General features: G+C 49.6%; 2 protein-coding genes across 3 annotated transcripts in view; both read left to right on the top strand.

The window, feature by feature from the left end:
* The window catches only part of KCNH6 (potassium voltage-gated channel subfamily H member 6), a 31,079-nt gene extending 24,192 nt beyond the window's left edge, over positions 1-6,887 (top strand). For both annotated transcript variants that reach the window (XM_061367869.1, XM_061367868.1), the window contains 7 exons: positions 1,062-1,314; positions 1,393-1,586; positions 2,657-2,756; positions 2,988-3,275; positions 3,713-3,893; positions 4,782-4,980; positions 5,664-6,887. In XM_061367869.1, the coding sequence (XP_061223853.1) occupies positions 1,062-1,314; positions 1,393-1,586; positions 2,657-2,756; positions 2,988-3,275; positions 3,713-3,893; positions 4,782-4,980; positions 5,664-5,951 (1,503 nt within the window). In that variant the 3' untranslated portion in view covers positions 5,952-6,887. The remainder of the gene's footprint in view (positions 1-1,061; positions 1,315-1,392; positions 1,587-2,656; positions 2,757-2,987; positions 3,276-3,712; positions 3,894-4,781; positions 4,981-5,663) is intronic.
* Positions 6,888-7,459: 572 nt separating this feature from the next.
* On the top strand, positions 7,460-18,876 carry DCAF7 (DDB1 and CUL4 associated factor 7). Its single transcript, XM_061367910.1, has 7 exons — positions 7,460-7,847; positions 14,140-14,298; positions 14,664-14,775; positions 15,821-15,939; positions 16,480-16,689; positions 17,224-17,341; positions 17,728-18,876. Exons 1-7 carry the CDS (start codon positions 7,710-7,712, stop codon positions 17,898-17,900), a joined length of 1,029 nt encoding a protein of 342 aa, XP_061223894.1. The 5' UTR covers positions 7,460-7,709; the 3' UTR covers positions 17,901-18,876.
* Positions 18,877-19,207: the final 331 nt, after the last annotated feature.

Genomic DNA, 19,207 nt, shown 5'->3' with positions numbered 1-19,207 from the left:
GTCGCTCACACCAATTCCTGCTGGATGCTGCTGAGACGCAATTTGAGCTGATCAATCATCCCACAGCCCAATCAATTCATCCATCCCTCATTTCCCAGGAGGGAATCTAAGGCACTGCCATTAGCCTGTGGGATCCTGATGGAGCAGCCTGGATGTCCCAGATTTGACTGCCAACAGGATGTGAGCAGAGAGGAAAGCCCTAGGGCCAAAACCAGCCCAAACCCAGGCACATTTTACCCCAGCGCCATGACTAGCAGCAGCACACTGGGAGTTTGACCTTGATTTCACCTTCAGATTTAGCTCTTGTTCAACACAAGTTGTTTGCCACAGGTATATTTGCTGCACACAACTGGCCCATGCTGCTGCTTGGCACTCAAGGCAGGTGATGTTTAATCAGGACAGCACTTCGTTATCAGTCTGAGCTCTCATTCAGCCAGGATTAGTGGGCGTAAAGATGGAAAGGGGGAAATGCCACCAGTGGGTATAAATAGGTTGAGCTGGTGGTTGTTATTTATTGCTCTCATCCCTGGCCATCTGCAGGGACAGGCAGGCAGGCATCCAACACGGGAAGATCAGAGATGTGCCCAGCTTCTGGGCTCAGGGACTACCCATTTGGCACAGCTGTGCTGGGGAAGCCACTGCCTGGAGAAGAGAAGCTGCCTGGAGACCTCAGAGCAGCTTCCAGTGTCTGAAGGGGGCTACAAGGATGCTGGAGATGAACTCTTCGTCAGGGACTGGAGCAATAGGACAAGGGGTGATGGGTTCAAACTGAAACAGGGGAGATTTAGGTTAGATTTAAGGAAGTTATTTTCTGTGATGGTGCTGAGGCACTGGCGCAGGGTGCCCAGAGAAGTGGTGAATGCTTCATCCCTGGCAGTCCTCAAGGCCAGGATGGACGGGGCTTGGAGTGATCTGCTCCAGTGAGAGGTGTCCCTGCCTGTGGCAAGGGGTTGGAACTGGGTGAGCTTTAAGGTCCCTTCCAACCCAAACCATTCCATGATCCTATGGCTGTATGCTGTGTGGGGCAGGTGGCGGCATGATTCTCTCCCTCGCTCTTGCAGGTGCTGAAGGGCTTCCCTGACTGCCTGCAGGCAGACATCTGCCTGCACCTCAACCGCACGCTGCTCCAGAACTGCAAAGCCTTCCGAGGAGCCAGCAAAGGCTGCCTGCGTGCCCTGGCCATGAAGTTCAAGACAACTCACGCTCCGCCTGGGGACACCCTGGTGCACTACGGAGATGTTCTCACCACGCTCTACTTCATCTCCAGGGGCTCCATCGAGATCCTCCGGGAAGACATCGTGGTGGCAATCTTAGGTGGGAAAGTCCTTCCTTGTGCGAGGGCAAGGGGTGATGGGCAAGGAGCTGGGCCCTAACAGCTGTCTCTTGGCACAGGGAAGAACGACATCTTTGGAGAGCCCATCAGCCTCTACGCCCGCCCAGGGAAGTCCAACGCTGATGTGAGGGCTCTGACCTACTGTGACTTGCACAAGATCCAGCGGGAGGATCTGCTGGAGGTCCTGGACATGTACCCAGCCTTCTCTGACAACTTCTGGAGCAACTTGGAGATCACCTTCAACCTGCGAGATGTGAGTGCCAGGGCTGCCCCGGGGAGGGTCAATGCCTTTGGGAAGTGCAAGGGCTGAGGCAAGGATGCAGACAAGTGCTCCTCACTCGGTTCTGTGGTGCACTGGCCAACAGCCACGTTTCCCAAGGTACTCTCCATGGGGTTCTGATTCCCCCCAGAGTACACTGCACATCCCTAAGCTCTTCAGAAGGGTGGCCCCCCAAGCCATGTTGGTATTGGTCTTTGACTTCAACTTTTATGACTGGATTTTGTCCTTTCCTCATAGTTGTTTTCAGAGACATCTGCCTAGTGAAATAGAAAAGAAAGGCAAATCCCCTCTATGTCCTGCCCACCTCAGGGTGCTCCTTCCCTCCCCATGTCCCCCAACTCAATCTCACAGCAACAAGGCCACCCTCTAGGATCCCCTGAGCTCTGAAACCAGTCCAGGGCTCACTGGGTGGAACAGGGCAGTGATGGAGAACCAGAGGGAGCTGGAAACCAGCCCTAAGGAGGATGCTGAATGGGCTGTAACCCTCATGGCAGTCATGGATGGGCCATGGCAGTCATGGATGGGCCATGGCAGTCATGGATAGGCCATGGCAGTCATGGATGGGCCATGGAGGTCGTGGATGGGCCATGGCACTCATGGATGGGCCATGGCATCCATGGACGGGACTTGGTATCCACGGATGGGACTTGGCATCCATGGACAGGACTTGGCACCCATGGATCGGACATAGCATGCATGGATAGAACATTGCACCCATGGATGGGCCATGGTATCCATGGACGAGCTATGGCATCCATGGACAAGCCACGGCACCCATGGATGGCACATGGCACCCATGTATGGGACATGGTACCCATGGAAAGAACATGGCACCCACGGAAAGAACATGGCACCCATGGATGGGACATAGCACCCACGGATGGGACATGGCATGCACAGACGGGCCATGGTGCCCATGGATGGGACATGGCACCCACGAATGGGACATGGCACCCATGGATGGGACATGGCACCCACAAATGAAACATGGCACCCATGGGTGGGCCATGGCCCGCTGGTGACCAGCCCCTCTCGCCCCCTAGGCAGACAGCGTTCCCCGCTCTCCGCTCAGTGAGGAGTACGACTGCACGTACCGGCGGGCGCGCCGGCGCAAGCACTCCCTGTGCCAGCCCAACAAGCCTGGTGAGTCCTGCAGCACCAGCAGAGCTCGGCCTGGGGGCTGCCCCTGGAGGAGCCCCAGAGCACAGGCAGCTCTTGGTGCCTCCATCCCTGCAGTGCTGGGGCACCTGTGCTGCCTTCCATCCTTCTCCTCTTCTCCTTAGGGTGCCCCAGGTTATGGGTACCCCTGAGGGGATGGGGCTGGTTTTGCCATGCGTGGTACTCCCCACATTAACCTGTTGTGCTGCCCCACAGACCCAGACACGGGCATCTCTGATGCAGAGCAGTATCACACCTACTCAGAGCTCACCAACCCGCAGGACCCGCTGAGTAAGGACCAGTGGGACGACAGGGGCAGCAGTACCACTCCCTGCTCCCAGACCAGCGACGATGAAGCCAAGACCGGCAGCCCTAGGAAAGCTGAGCCCTTCCCCACATCCAAAAAGGAGGATTTGGCTCTGCCCACACTCAGCCTCGTCACCACGGGTGCAGGCAGCACGGAGGCTGGCAAGCAGGCAGCAGAGAGCAGCCTGTCCTATGCAGGTAGCACAGTGTAGCCCAAAGCTGGCAGAAGGGTGGTGGGAGATGCTTGGACATGATGACCGTGTTGGCCTTGTCTTGGGGCAGAGTGGATTTGAAGGCAGCCAAGAGTCTTTGATGCCTTTTGTTCCCAGTATTTTCTGCTCTGTCCCTCCCCTGCCCTGCAGTTTCTCTTAGCACACCTTTGGAACCATCCCAAGAGGCCAAATGTGCCTTCCAGAGATGTGTTGGGTGCCAGTGTGATGGAGTGCCCATGAGCACCCTGGGTCCCCAGAAGCACCTCAGGTGCTAAGGTGATAGTCTATCCCTGAGGACCACTTATGTCAGGGTGATGGCTCTCCATCGTGTTGGGTGGTGGATTCGGGAGCACCTCCATGCCAATGAGACTGAAAGATGCAAGACAGGAGTGCTGATAGAAGTGATGTGTCCTCTCCTTCCAGCCACCCCCATGGACATCCCCAACGTGTTCTCCTTCTGGGAGGACCGAAGGCCAAACCACCACCCGGAGCCATTGCAACACATCTCCTTGGTACACAGCTCGCAGGATGTGCCCCTGCACAGCGACTACAGACCAGGACAGATTGAGTCCAGGCTGGAGCTCCTGCAGGCTCAGCTCAGCAGGTAGGCTCATCCCTGGGATGCAGGGATGGAGATAAACCAGGGAGCCATCACCATAGCTCTCTATGGGTCACTGCAGCTCTCTGTGGTGTCTCTATTGGTCTCTGCTGGGACACTGCGTTCCTTGGGGAGGTGATGGGAGCACCTTGCAAATGCAGCAGCTTCTCAAACCGCAAGTGCTGGCCCTGGGGATCCGCTGCTTTGCTGCTGCTTCCAAATGCAATGCAACACCAGACATGAAACCACCCCTGAGCCCTTTGCAGGGCTCCTCTTGCTGCTGCAAATTGCTGCAAGCATCCTCTTGCTTGGTCACAAGCCTCATGTACATCATTGCCTTCTAAATGAGAAATACCCAACCTGAACCTCCCCTGGTGCAGCCTGAGGCCATTTCCTCTTGTCCCACCCCTTGCTCCTCAGTTAAAACCAGTTAGCACCAAGCTGCCTTCCTCCCATCTGTCAGCACAAGCAGCTGGCCTGGAGAACTGATCCAGGTTAAACCGAACCATTGCACTCTCTCCCCTCTCCAGGACAGCTTTAGCCTTGTTCAGGTCCCTGCTCCAGATCCTGGTTGGGCTCCACAAAAGACTGGCCAGGGGATGATGTAGTGTGGCAGGACGGATGGAGCCTTGGGTGACATGGTTTAGAGCAAGGTGTTCCTGATCGTGGTGGGGGCTGGAACTGGATGATCCTAAGGTCCTTCCCAACCCAAACCACTGTATGATTCTACTCTATGATGGATCTTTCTGTAGCAGCACTGGTTTGAATCTCTGTTAAAACCTCACCAGGCAAAGCATCTTCACCCTCACATTGGTGCCTGCTCCCCAGTGCCTCACATGCCGCTATGGCTCCCATGGGATGCACTGTGCTAACTCCGGGCTGCTCTGTCCCCAGGCTGGAGTCCAGGATGTCATCAGATATCAGTATAATCCTCCAGCTCCTGCAGCGCCAGCTCTCCCAAGTGCCGCCCGCGTACAGCCCCATCTCGCCGTCCTCCCACAGCCTGGCCATGTACAGCATTCTCCCGCGGAGCATGGAGCCGCTCACCCCCTGCGCACCCCCGGAGGACCAGGAGCCGACCATCCCGGAGCAGGTAAAGCCACCCCTGGTGTCCCAGCCCCAGGTCCAGGGTCTTGAAATGGGAGTAGATGTACCTGGAGATGCTTCTGCCCTGTGCATCACTGAATGAGCACCTCCCGTACGGAGCCAGGCTGAGAACATTGGGGCTGCTCAGCCTGGAGAAGAGAAGCTGCGTGGAGACCTCAAAGCAGCTTCCAGTGTCTGAAGGGGGCTACAGGGATGCTGGAGAGGGACTCTTCATCAGGGACTGGAGGGACAGGAGAAGGGGTGATGGGTTCAAACTGAAACAGGGCAAGTTCAGGTTGGATATAGGGAAGAAGCTCTTCCCTGTGAGGGTGCTGAGGCGCTGGCACAGGGTGCCCAGAGAAGCTGTGGCTGCCCCATCCCTGGCAGTGCTCAAGGCCAGGTTGGACACAGGGGCTTGGAGCAAGCTGCTCCAGTGGAAGGGGTCCCTGCCCATGGCAGGGGTTGGAGCTGGATGATCCTAATGTCCTTTCCAACCCAAACCATTCTATGATCTGGAGGCTCAGGCTGCCATCCCCAGCACTACCCGTCTGCCCCATCAGCGTGGAGGGGAGTGCGTTCCTCTGCTCATGCAAGTAAAACATTTGGGGCTTGGAGCCTGATGGGGTGAGGAGGGAGCGTGCCTTGGGTTTGGTTTCACCATAACCCACCTGCTTCCTCCTTTCCCACCAGAGCCCGAGCTACGCGGAGGTAGAAAAGTTCCACTTGAAATCCAGGGACTCCTCATCAAGTGGGATTCACCTGGCTGCGGCATCCGACCGAACCACGGTGGTCTGCTCCGAGCAGGAGCATCATTCCCCCCCTCCGCCGAACCCAGAGCCTGCCCAGCAAAGGGCACCGAACACGCAGGGACTGTGCCGGGGCTCTCGTTTCCCTTCCCTCCCCGAGCACTTGGAGGCATCTCCCGAGCCCCAGGACATTCAGAGACACCGCTCCGACCCGGTGCTTCCCGGCAGTTAGAGACGTGGCGGCTGCCAAGCAAGCCAAGAGGAACCTCAGCGGCAGGCTCGGTCGGTTGATGTTGGTTTTGACTGTGAGGGTGAGACAAAGGACAATGCCATTGGCTCAGGGGGATCACTCGTAGCTGTCTTCTGCCACCGTGCAAGGAGGAGGAGAGCGACCGGCTTCCAAGGTCAGCGCTTGCCAGCGGTTCCCATAGAGTAGATTGATTTCACCCGCACATCCTAGTGAGCCCCGAGCAGTCCTCTCCTGCAGCCACCAGCCAAACGGTGCCCACCACCTCCTCCTTGCCAAGGCTTCCTATCGAGCACGGCACAAGCGACCAGAGGAAAGCAAAGGCCACTTTGCTGCCAGCTCCTTGGAGCAGGGACCATTGTGTTGGCGCTGGGTTTAGATACCCGTTAGAGAGGGTGGTCACTGGAGGAGATCTCCATAGTGTGGTACTGGGGAAGATGCAGGTGGGAAGCCCAGGATAAGGACAGAGGCCAGAAGAGAAACTCCAGGCCAGCAGCCCCTTCCACTTCAGCATGCTTCAGTACAGGTCCTAGGGCATCGATGTCTCCAGCAAGGCTGATGGTATCTTGCAAACCCCAATCCAAATCAACCCAACCGGTCGCTGGTGTGGGCATATGAAGCACAAAACTCAAAAGCACAATCCCGGAAAGCCCCAAATACCTCATCCCGGCTTCTCCCTTTTGATAACGGTTTGATAGATGCTTCCTCTTCCCCAGCCCCTTCCCTGGCAGGGTCCCGCTGCATCCCCTGTAGGAGAAGCCCCCTTTTAGCACTGCCGCCTTGCCCATGGTTAGATGCTGTGACAGTCCTAGGCTGCTGCTCATGTATCGAGCTCCCTTTGAGCGTAGTAAAACTGTGAGCATCTCTTCCTCTGGAGTTTTAGCGTACACTTTGCTAATAAAGATGTTTTTGGCACCTCAATGTGGATTTCACCCGTGTTTGTTGGGAGCATCCCTTAACTCATCCCTGGCAGGCGCTGATGTGCCTTCGGGAGGCTGCAGGCAAATCCCAGTTGCTTCATCCAGGGAGTGTGGGGTTCAGGGGTCAAGGATAGGGCCTGGGGGCTGCAGCCAAATGAAACCCCGTAATTAAGCTTCGGTCAATTAGAGCCGAGTCAAACCCGTCCCCGTCCCCAACCCAGCGGAGGCGGGATTCGAACACGGGGCCTCGCCTCCCGCTTGCCTCCTTCTGAGGTGACTGACACCGCTTCCAGCCAATCGATGATAAACAAAGCCCCAAGGTCCCGCCCCGCGCCACTGCGACCGCTGGTAGCCAATAAGGTGTCGAGAACTAGCGTAGACTCCCTCCGGGGCGGAGTCAAACGCGACGATAGGTTTTCCCCAGCCAGAGGGTGAGGAATGAAGGGCAAATTGACCAATAGAAAGCCAAAGAGGGCCAAACGGACGGGTGTTTTAGCCAATAGTCGACAGAGACTCCAAATGGCAGCCAATCCTCACGCAGGGGGCGGGGCTTCCCGCGTGGCTTCCGTTCCCGTTGTGTGAGGGGTCGAGTCCCGCACGGCCTCCGCGCTGCTCCCGCCGCCGCTGGGGTTCGGAGCCTGGGGGCGCGGTGCCGAGCTGCGGCCTCCCCCGCTCCCTGCACGACCTCACCGCGCCCCTGCCCGCTCCCACGTCCCGCTCCCCTCAGCCGGGCCCATCGCTCCCCGCCGAGCCCGGTCCCGCCTCGGCTCAGCCCGCTGCCCCCCTCAGCCCCGCCGCTGCCCGGGACCCCCTCGGCCGAGCCATGTCGCTGCACGGGAAGCGGAAGGAGATCTACAAGTATGAGGCGCCTTGGACCGTGTACGCCATGAACTGGAGCGTCCGGCCGGACAAGCGGTTCCGTCTGGCGTTGGGGAGCTTCGTGGAGGAGTATAACAACAAGGTGGGCAGCGGGCCCGGCTCTGGTGGCAGCGGGGCTGGGGCAGAGGGAAGGGGAGGAAAGGCTGACACTTTTATCCCAGTGGGCCCCTCACTGTAAGGGAGACATTGAGGGGCTGGAGCGGGGTCAACGGAGCTGGTGCAGGGCCTGGAGCACAAGTGTGGTGGGGAACGGCTGAGGGACCTGGGGGGTTCAGGCTGGAGAAGAGAAGGCTCAGGAGGGACCTGATCGCTGCCTACAAGTGCCTGACAGGAGGATGGAGCCAGGAGGGGCTGGGCTCTGCTCCCAAGGAACAAGGGATGGGACAAGAGGAACCGGCCTCAAGCTGCACCAGGGCAGGTTTAGATGGAGCTGAGGAACAATTCCTGCCCCAGAGGGTGCTCAGGCATTGGAACAGGCTGCCCAGGGCAGGGCTGCAGGCAACATCCCTGCAAGTGTTCACACAGCGTGGAGACGAGGCCTCAATGCCATGGGGCAGTGGTGGCCTTGGCAGTGCTGGGGTAAGGGTTGGACTGGGTGAGATTAAAGGCCTTTTCCAACCTGGTTGATTCTGTATTCCCTTGAAGGGCAGGATGGTGGCCTAGTTTCAGGCTGGTTTCCTTCCTGTGAGTCCTCAGCTGATGGGAGACAGGAACTGGGATGGGAAGAGCAGTGGGTGCTGCTGCTGAGGAACGTCCCTTTGCTGGAGCATGCCTGGTTTTTTGTCAGTGTAAAGGATAGTTTGTGGCCAGGACTGAAGTTTGCTCATGTGCAAGTGTCTGTGTTGGAAATCTCTGCTGCTCTCATGATACTCTCTTGGTGTCAAGAGTTCTGTGGGATAGCTTCTTTTCATAAGTATCTAAACCATGTTCACTGATCACTCAGTACCTTTGCTTTGCTCTTAGAACAACAGTGTAATGAGGCATGAGATTATGTCTTCATTGTTTCCATGCCAGATATAAGTGGAGAACTTTATGTTGAAAATGAGACTAACAGAGACTGCATGTTCAGCTCTCCAAACACCTGTGCAGTCATTTCTGACCAGATTTTAATGTGCTTGTCTGGTGTAAGGCATTCATCTAGATAAGAGGGATGAGGAAAAGGCTGTAGCTATAGAGCATCCTGAAATCTGTGTTAAACTGTAGGTTTTGCAACTACAGTTTTGTCTGTGTGTAGCATATGTGCATTGTAGCTTTGTAAGAAGGTTGTGAAAAATGATGTCAGGAGGTTGGTGTTGGGGATTACTGAGCTTTGTGCAGGATATAATGAGAGGGAGTGAAGGTACGGCCTAGGTGACACAGTACTTACATTACTGCACTTGCAGCTGCCCTAGACATGATCCATGTGCTGAGCACTTTGTAGCTCAGGCAGGATGAGTTGGTTGTGGATGAGTTGTCTCCTTCCATTGGGAGTGCTGCTGGGAAGAGGCAGGTCCTGCAGCTTGAGAGCTGAATTTGTTTAAAGCCCAACTTGGAAATGGTTTTGCGGTGTGTACTCTGAGAAGCCCAAACAACAGACTTGCCAACAGGTTGCTTGTTTAGAGGTTGTAGAAGTGGTTCATCAAGGGGTATGCATTTATGTTTGCCTTTACCTCCTTAAGTTTGGCCCATTCCCTGGGGTTGCCCTCAGTGACAGTGTGGTCAGGTCTTCTTTCCAGTTCAGGCTTCACATGGAAAGAGGTTGAGTCAGCCCCTCTCTTCTCTGCCCTTTACACTCACAGTTGTTGCAGACAGAAGGCACGTAGGACGATGTAAATCACTGCTGTCTGTGAGTGTTCCCCTCTGAACTTCAGGACTAACTATTCTGGTGCCTTCAGTCCACATAAGCACCACATGCTCTTGAGTTTTATGTGGTGTGAAGAGCTGGAAGGTAATCGTATGAGAATGAGGGAATGCTAGTCTGGATTCTGCTGCTATAGAAATAAAGATGGTGTCTGATTGAAAACTAAACTTGACCAATAAATGTGGTGAAACCTTCACTTTGCTGAGATGGTTTGCTGTGTCTCTGCTATTTCAGAGTTGTTTTTCTTTTGGGGTGGATTTTTGTGTGTCTGTGTGTGTGGTTTTCTTTGGTGCTTTTTATAGTGCTCTCAGGTACAGCCTTCCACTGCAGAAGGGTAATTACAAGTGTTGTTAATGCTTCAAGTATTGATGTTGTCACCTTTACTTTAGGGACCAGAACAAGCTTGGGGGTGCTGTTTAATCTTCACTTTCTTTATGGTGTATTACTACACAGCTTTTAGGGGATACTGAAGCACTCAGGGAATAGCATCATGCTCCAGATTGAGAACCCCTGGACAGGTACTCTATGGTTGTGTTGGGTGTACAGTGGTTGTAAACTCTTTCAGCTCCAGCTTTTGTCAGTGGTATAACTAAGGGAAGGGGAAGTTGTCCTGTGTAAGTGGTCCATAACCTTGTGCTGCAAAGGGTGTGGAGCAGTTGGGTTTATAGCCTGACTTTTGGGGTAAGTAGAAGTCAAAGATTTTTACAGGGTATATGTGAAAGTTTTGTCCTCCTGCATAAGTTGTCCTCCTTCCCAGTTGAGATGTTTTATATTGCCAACTTCTGGCATCAGAATACACTTACAGGTGCAATTGGCACTAATTAAAAGGATAATGAAAACTCAGTTTCAGTTCAGCTTTCTCTTTGCACTTATAATCTTTTGAGGTTTCTGACAATCTCCAGGCATCTCTGTTCCTGATGTTGCAATGATTTGTTCCAGAGGCTTTCTCCCTTATCCTTAGTGTGCTAAAAAACCCCTAACAGTCTGGAATAGCCGTTCTAGCTTGCTTAAAATCTAATCAAATAGGTGAACGTACCTTTTTCCTTATTACTCTTCTAGTTTAGGGCTTCTTTTAAGAAGACTTTAATCCACCAAGTGTTGCAGCAGCAGCACTTGCTGTGAGGCAATTACAGTGAAAGGAAGAGGAGAGATTCTTGTCTCGTTTGTCGCTGTGATTTTCTGTTTCTGTAGGAGTTACCAGAGCTTGAAATACTTGTGTTACGTATGTGAAATGCCTGTTTACATCTCTCTTTTATGGAGAACTTGGATTTATTGACTGCCAAACCTTAATTTACTGCTATCCCCAATTCCCAGACACTTCCAAGCTCTGTCAGCCCCCACACTAACAGGCTCTGTAGCATACCAAAAGCTGGTTGCCAGGAACTGCTTGAACCCCAAAGGAGTTTTGTTTCAGCTCGTACACCTTTGCTGATAAATCACTGGTACAAGAGAGTTGACTTGCCCTGCTTGGAAGAACTAAAATTATTTCAGGTAATGTTTCCTGAACTTCTGAGGTTAGGAAACTGCTGTCAGCCTTCAGAATGGCTCAAGGGTCACTGTAATGGGAGGGAGCAGAGCTGTTCATAAATCTCCCGGGTAATGCTGTTCCACAGACCCCTGACTGTGGTTTCACGGGTCAGGAACCGTGTGTGGAAAACATCAGGAAAGGCTGGTTTGGGGGTCTTATCTGCAAGGCAAAACTGGAGTCCAGTTTAGAAAGCAGTGGAGGATGGTGCTGTACACTGCTCCTCCCGCACCGAAGCACTTTTGTGACCGTGTGCTTCCCACCTTTTCCTGAGCACTGCCTCAAATCAAGAGGGTTCAGGGTGGTTGGTTTACCAGAGGGTCATTGTTTTCTGTCATGCAAAGAAAGCTTGATTGCATGTTGAAGATGAATTGGTGCAGTGAGATCTTTCTGATTGTACCCGACCCTAAAAGAATGTTGTTCTTAGGTACTGATTAGATTAAAGGGATATAGTTAAATAATTTGAACTCGCTTCACTGTTCCTCAAAGCACACAAGAAAAAGCAGCAAGCTGTTATACTGTGCATTGTTTAATTCTGTGTCCAGTTCTTTTGGATCCTGTTGAAGAGAGATGTCATCCTTTTAAAAGTTAAGGAATGCTGATGAAACAATTTCTTTACTCAGTTGCACACTTGCAGTTAAAACTAATGACAATCCAGATCCATTTTTAGCATATCTTAATGTATTGGAGAAACATTAAATATTTAGGATTTCTGGCTAATGTCACAGTGTAATTACAAAACTGATGAGATGGAACACTGGTCCTCATTTTCCCACTGGAGTGAGTTGCAGGTAGATGTAGAATGGTTCAAATCATATCCAGACTGACGGTTACTTTGCTGTTGGTATCCCCTCGCTCTTACCTGGGCTGGACTTCATGCAGCAGCACACCTTGCCTCGCTTGCAGGAGGGAGTAACAGGGCTCTAATATAATTAAGCATCCTGAAACTAATTCCATCTCCTCATGCTCAACCCGCACAAGAGGATGAATAGAGGGATTCTGTAATTGCTGTGTGTGACCAAGTCCAAAGAGAAGAGTCATACCTTTGAATATGCTGAGTTAAGAAAGAATAGAGCTTCTCAAGCAGTATTTTCTGCTCCTGCTCCTGTCTGTGAGCAGGCCAGTGCCTCCTGCTCAGAGCTGTCACAGGCTGCTGCCAGTGTCAGACACCTGATCTGCAGCTCTTGCCCAGTGATGTTAGTGCAAGTTTGGTTTTCCAAACCAGCCTACATCTACAAACATCCCAGATCACAAAGATACTGGGTTGTCACACAGTTGAGGGGTTAAACCTGGAGGTGCAGTGCAGGAAGATGAGCATTCACAGCAATGGAAGTGGATCCTTTGCTGGTCAAGACTGGCTTCTGGTTCTGAGTATGTTGATTGCTTGTACTGAGCTGCAACCAGCAGAAGCAAAGCAGAAGAAATGCTTAGAGGTCGTTTGTCTTCTGATCCTGCCCTTGCCATGAGATTTTCTATCTCCAAGGACAATTTGCTTCCTTTGTAAAATCGGCTTAGTAGTTGTGATCCCTAAAGGAGTTTGAAAGCTCTGTGTCAGTCACTGCAGGAGACTGGGAGATTCTTAACTGATTCATGCCAGAGTGTGAAGTGCAATAAGGAGTAGCTGTAACAGAATGTGAGGCAGACAAATAACAGTTTCTAAAAGCATCCCATAGGGTCTTTTAGGGTTTGTTATGGGGTGGAAAGGACTTGTGACAGGGGCAAGGTTTGCATTTGTTATGAGCATCTCTAAATGGGCTCCTAACTGATAATGTTATAGTTTAAGATCCACTGAAGCATTTGTTGCTTTTCTGTTATGTAGAAAACAATAAGTCAGATTTCTGATCTAGTTTAAATGTGTAGTTTGTTAACCAAATTGCTTATCCCACAATATTCAGGATTTTTCCAGATAAACATCTTAGACAAAACCCATTAAGCCACTCTTTCCAGGAGGAAGCTGCTGTGTGGAAAGTATTAGGAAGTTCCTACCATGAGCAGCTTACAAGCACATTGTAGTGAGCTGTCCCCACTATGTTTGTGTTTGAGCAGCATTGAACACAGTGGGGCTTTCATCCTGTGGTCACTGCTAGGTCAGACACATCCTCCCAGCACTATATTGTTCTCTGAACACTTTGACATGTCAATATTTTTCTAATAACATCATGTCTAGGACTTCAAGCATTACTTCAGGTGTTGTCATGACCAAACTATGTGGAGACAGTTTCTTGTTTATTCTGTCTTGCATCACTCTGGTGTGATTTAGCCCTTCCCCTGTCACATTACTGTGCAAGAAATCTAACTTGGAATTCGGTCACCAAGAATCCTTCAGTAGATCTGCTTTCTTGGCCTTTTCACACAAAACATTGGGATAATGATGGAAATCTTTGAGCTTTCCAATTCTGTTTTTAGGTCTGAATTCTGTGTTGCTTTCTGACCCATTGATGTGATTAATCTGGATCTTAATTTCATGCAGTTGTGGCAGAGCATTTTAGGTAATGGGATGCTGAAAACAGCTTGATTAATTAGCTGACAGGATCTGTCACAATATGCAGGGTTATGGCCAAGAATTCCATGATATGGGCTTTAACTGTCGGTGGTTGTCGTGCAAACTGCAGCTCCTCCTGCTCTCTGAAAAAGACATTGCCAGCATCAGCTCAGTTAAAGATGAGTTGCAATAATGTTTGTGCATTTTAAGCCTGTGATTTTAACTAGGCTTTGCAATGTGGAAAAGAGAAGGGTGGTCTTTAATCCTTTAGGATTGGATTTTGCTTCATATGAGATCATCTCTTCAAAGTAAAGCACTGTGTGGATGATGTGGACTTCACTTGGCTTAACATGCCCCAGCTTGGAAGCAAAGCTTTAATGATTTTTCATTCCATTGGCATGATGGGACTTTTACATTGTCCTTGAGGTTACAGAAGGTGTCTTTCTGAAATACATACTCAGTCTTAATGCTGTAGTTATAAATGAGTACTTTGATAAAATGCTTTCTTTGAATATGGCTTCTTACAGGTGCAGCTTGTGGGTTTGGATGAAGAGAGCTCAGAATTCATTTGCAGGAACACCTTTGACCACCCCTACCCTACCACCAAGCTTATGTGGATCCCAGACACCAAGGGAGTATATCCAGACCTGCTGGCAACTAGTGGTGACTATCTGCGAGTGTGGAGGGTGAGTAAATCCTCCCTAGGAAAAGATGAACCATGGTAATTGTTGGGTCTTGATCTCATTTTCACTCAAGAGCAGATTTCTTGAAGTGAGTTACTTTCCTTTCAGGGTGTCTTGCCCTTGCTACAGTATTAAGGCATAAAATCAAGTCAGAGCACTTGATGATTTGTTTCCTTAATTGCAGTAAATGTGCTAAATATGAAGATTATAGGAGAAGTGGAGTTATCGTGGTAGTTGCTTTAGTGAAGATAGAGATGGTGATTGTGTTTTCCAGAGCTTTAGGATTAACACCTTATGTTTTGGGAGGTGCAAGTGGAACAAGCTATGTGATGTGGATGTTTAAATGGGATGTTTCACTTTCTGTCAAGGTGGGTGAAACAGAGACCCGGCTGGAGTGTTTGCTGAACAACAACAAGAACTCTGATTTCTGTGCTCCACTCACATCATTTGACTGGAATGAAGTGGATCCTTATCTTCTAGGTGAGATTGACAGAACGCTACGTGTTTGGCATGGAAAAGCCATGCTTCTGAGTTCAGTCTGGTGAAGTCTGGGCTGTGACTGGCTGCTGTTTCATTGCATGTCCCATGGTTAATCTGATAACTACCCAGTGAACAAACTTCTGCATCATAAAGCTGCATCATTGTGCAGCTCATGGAGACTTTCTGCACTGAAAGGTGCCCTGTTCAATACAGAATAAATTGGTTAAGTTGGATTAGGCATGTTCCTGATTTGCAGATAGGGAGGCTTACTCTTCAGGGTACGTAAGCTGCTGTTGTGGTGTTAAGTACTGATGTACATCAACTCCTGTGGCTTATATCAGTGTGTTCTGGAGTGGATAGAAAGCTGTGCACCAAGCTTTGTCTTTTGTGAAGCCATTTCAGCAGCAGGAGTTGAGCCAATGGCCCTTAATTCAGTTGGAGGAGGGGGCTGAATGCTTAAGGTTTAATTATAGCCTATGGGACAAATTGTGAATCCTAGATGCCTGATCCAGCAGAGGTTTGTTTCCCAGAAGAGTACAGCCATTTATGTCAGGGGGATTTGCCCAGAGATTAACAGTGATAATATGTCTTAGTAATTATTTACTACATGATTTATTTTTTGTGTGTTGCATCTCTCATCTCTAAAGAGCTTTACTGCTCCCCCCACCTTCAGCCCACAGGAACAACCAATTAATAATCACGCAGTATTGCAACACTCTGATTGAATTTTGCTTTTGACATGCACATGAGACTTAGAGGATGGGAAAGCTCATCTCAGAGTTCCATCAGGTTTCTGAATAGATGGAAGTAGACATGAGCTATTTACACTTTATTCCTGTGTGCAAGACTATTTCTGCAGCTAAAAGGTCTGGGTCATTTAAATGCATGGTAAGCTCTTGGCTGTTTGACATTCCTGATTTCAGTCGTGTGTTGTTCTTGTAGCTATTTCCATCTGTAGATGTCGGAGGGTATTACATTAATCCAGTAAGTGATTAAATACTTTGTGATCATATTAATTTTGATAACGACGTGTTTTTTGTTTCAGGTACATCTAGTATTGACACAACCTGCACTATTTGGGGTCTGGAGACAGGACAGGTTCTGGGAAGAGTAAATCTGGTCTCCGGTCATGTGAAAACCCAGCTTATTGCACATGACAAAGAGGTGACAAGGCTTTTCCTGATGATTTATATTACATACTTTTGAAGTGGTAGAAAAGGAGCAGAACTTTTCTGTTTTCCCCCTTTTTCTTGAAAGATCTAATGATCCAAAAAGGTAATTTATCTAGGATTAAGATACGCAGTTTCGAGTACTACCAAACTCATTAAAACTCTACTATGGGCTATCAAAACTACTCTAGTTACTCATTGTAGAATCTGGATTTAAATGCTTGTTTTATTATGCTATGCTCCTAAGTCATAGAATCCCAGACTGGGTTGGAAGGGACCTTAGAGCTCATCCAGATCCAACGCCCTGCCATGGGGCAGGGTTCCACTAGAGCGGGTTCTTCCAAGCCCCAGCCAGCCTGGCCTTCCTCCTCCTTTTGGCAAGTGTAATCACTAAAACTCACTAGGAACATCAAGTACTTCACCGATTATGTCCCAACTAGGCCTGCTGTCCATAGATAACATCCTTTTTGGTGTGAAAGAGAAGGCAGTGTGCTCACTAAAACTGAGGTTTTCTTTCTGCCCTGTCACCGACCAGGTCTATGACATTGCCTTCAGCCGGGCAGGCGGCGGGAGAGACATGTTTGCTTCAGTCGGTGCAGATGGCTCAGTGAGGATGTTTGATCTCCGTCATCTGGAACACAGCACCATCATTTATGAGGACCCACAGCACCATCCACTGCTGCGTCTCTGCTGGAATAAGCAGGATCCCAACTATCTTGCTACAATGGCCATGGATGGTATGGAGGTAAGGTGACAGCTCATCCTCTTTGGGTGCTGTGGTTTCTTGATGCTGCTTAGTAGTCAGCTCTTTAGAGAGCAGTGTCAGTACCTGAACTGGAGTATGATTAAGCACCAGTTCTTCATGCACTAACTTTAACTTAAGAGGTAACTCTGACATTGTAAACTTGAAGATCTCTGTGGCCCATGTATTTTAAGCTGATTTTTAAGAGGGGTCTGTGAGCCGGTTGAGCAATAACTTCCACATAAAATCTTACCTGCAGGTGTTTCAGTCATGTTGTTCTGGGTTCAACATACAGAGCAGGATATCTTCATTTGTCAGCTGTGCTGCTTCAGAGAGTCACAATGCCTTTGCCCTTGTGTATCCTGCAGGCTCTCTGAGGTCTGACTCCTTTTGAGACATCTGGCACATTGACCAGGGTGAAGTTATTCTTTGAGAGCAGTGTTTGCTTCCCAACCACGTCCTTTAGGAAAGGGCTGTATTTGGTTTTCTGAAGAAAGAAATGCAGGTTCCTAATTTGGTTGGGTTTTGTTTCTGAAGGTTGTGATTCTGGATGTCAGAGTTCCCTGCACTCCTGTTGCCAGGTTAAACAACCACAGAGCGTGTGTAAATGGAATTGCTTGGGCACCTCATTCATCCTGCCACATTTGCACAGCTGGTAAGTGTGATCCATCCGTACCCAGCTGCATTGGTGAATCTCTGAGTGTCTGCCAGTGCTATAAGGTGAACACTTAGCAGCTTATGGTGTGGTAGCAAAGCCCAGTGCCCAAACTGGGCATCTAGCTAAGCTGGAGTATCTTAATGTTCCTTAGCTTTTTGCAGTCTTGTTCTTTAACGTTTTCAGTTGAAAGGAGTTCCACTGATCACTTGGTTTTCAGCTCTGTCCTGGATAATTTATAATGATCCAAGTTGATTTTAATGGAGCACAGTTGTATCTCCAGACTACAAAAGCTCTATCCTGTCTTAACTTCCTGGACTACATGCTGTCAGTAACCATGTATGGAGATATTTGGTTGCATTTCCAATTTTCTCTTCCATTTGCAGCGGATGACCATCAGGCTCTCATCTGGGATATCCAGCAAATGCCTCGTGCCATTGAGGACCCTATCTTGGCCTATACAGCAGAGGGAGAAATCAACAATGTACAGTGGGCATCAACTCAGCCAGACTGGATAGCTATCTGCTACAACAACTGCCTGGAGATCTTGAGGGTGTAACATTACTGCTTCATGCCACAGTGAGGCAGGGCTGTATAACTACCCCTCCCCTCTAAAGTAAGAACAACGCAAGTCAAGTGGCCAGTATCTGTGTTGCTTTGCATCTACTGTTACAAGGAACTGGTACAGGAATCAATGGCAGGTTTCTCCTGTCTCTCCAAGACTCTAAAATGCAGAGACATGCTGAGCCTCTTGGACCTTCTGGGTTCTGGTTTCCTTCTTTTTCCCCCTCAGTTAAAGTTCTGTATATTTGTTTGACTGTATTAAGAAGCTTGCAGGCTTTTGAGTTGCAGCATATGTCCGTGTGTGTGTCAGCCAGCTGAGGTAGCACATCAACTAGTTTAATAGATGCAGGTGCAAAACAAGGGGGGGGGAAGACACTGATGTTAACAGCCACCTTGGCAGGAATCTGTAGCATTCCTGTTGTTGCTGCCTCTAAACTGTTAAAACATTTGTATGTTTTTTATATATTGGGCTATAAATTTCTATTGAGTAAGGTGGTTTTTTTTCTTCCCTAATTCTTACTTTTGATATGTGATCCATTTCCATATGCCCAAAGCAGGATCTATTCCTTGATACAACACTGCAGGCTCCCTGGCAGTAAAGGCCTGCCAGAATTAACTGTTGCCTTGGCTCTTATACCTGGTGAGCTGGGCAGAATTTCCTGGTGCTGTGAAGTACAAGTACTTGTTGCACAACTTCTTTACACTTCTCTGATGCTAGAGGCAGTTGTTACTATGGTAGGCCTTATTTTTAACTTATAACTGGATTTGTGTGTATCCTGCACTTGTGGTAGCTGACAGAATGGTTATAGGTTTCAGGAAGAAGATACATGCATGATTTAAGCTCCCAGGAGGTAAACTGCTCCTGGCAAAATGTGATTTGTAATGGACTTGGGATTGAGGCTTCCAATCACATGATTTCCCTTTGGAAGCCTTCCTATCTAAACCAAAATAAAATGGTTTCACACTTTGTAGCTTGCTTGATTGGCAAATGATCTGAGCAAGATTTTGGGCTGTATTCCTGGGAGTTCTTGAGAGGACTGCAAAGAAATCATCCTTTCCAAAGTGTATTTGCTTTGTACTGTCAGGTCTTGTTGAATGAGGGAGATGAGTCAGAAGAGCTGGTCTGCTCTCGAGATAAAAGCTGTTTCTCTGAAAGAAATTATTCCCCAGTGCAATGCACAAAGATAGATGTCGAAGGAAAGAAAGTGCCACTGAGGCTAAGGTTTGGCACTTGTCACCCTCATAGCTTTGGGGGATGTGCCCAAGGGCTTCTGTTTCAGTTTTGAAGAGTGAATCACTCTA

The sequence above is a fragment of the Neopsephotus bourkii genome, unplaced genomic scaffold (genome assembly GCF_033783945.1).
Source record: "Neopsephotus bourkii isolate Nb327-2 ecotype Australia unplaced genomic scaffold, CSIRO-AGI_Nbou_v1 NB_1400, whole genome shotgun sequence".
NCBI lineage: Eukaryota > Metazoa > Chordata > Aves > Psittaciformes > Psittacidae > Neopsephotus > Neopsephotus bourkii.
This window is presented reverse-complemented; position numbering and strand designations above follow the sequence as displayed.

Excerpts from the sequence above, each read along its gene's own strand:
- DCAF7 (XM_061367910.1), top strand. The coding sequence starts at position 7,710 with ATGTCGCTGCACGGGAAGCGGAAGGAGATCTACAAGTATGAGGCGCCT. Across the intron at positions 16,690-17,223 it reads TGGCCATGGATGGTATGGAG|GTTGTGATTCTGGATGTCAG; the intron begins GTAAGGTGACAG and ends TTGTTTCTGAAG. Across the intron at positions 17,342-17,727 it reads CTGCCACATTTGCACAGCTG|CGGATGACCATCAGGCTCTC; the intron begins GTAAGTGTGATC and ends TTCCATTTGCAG.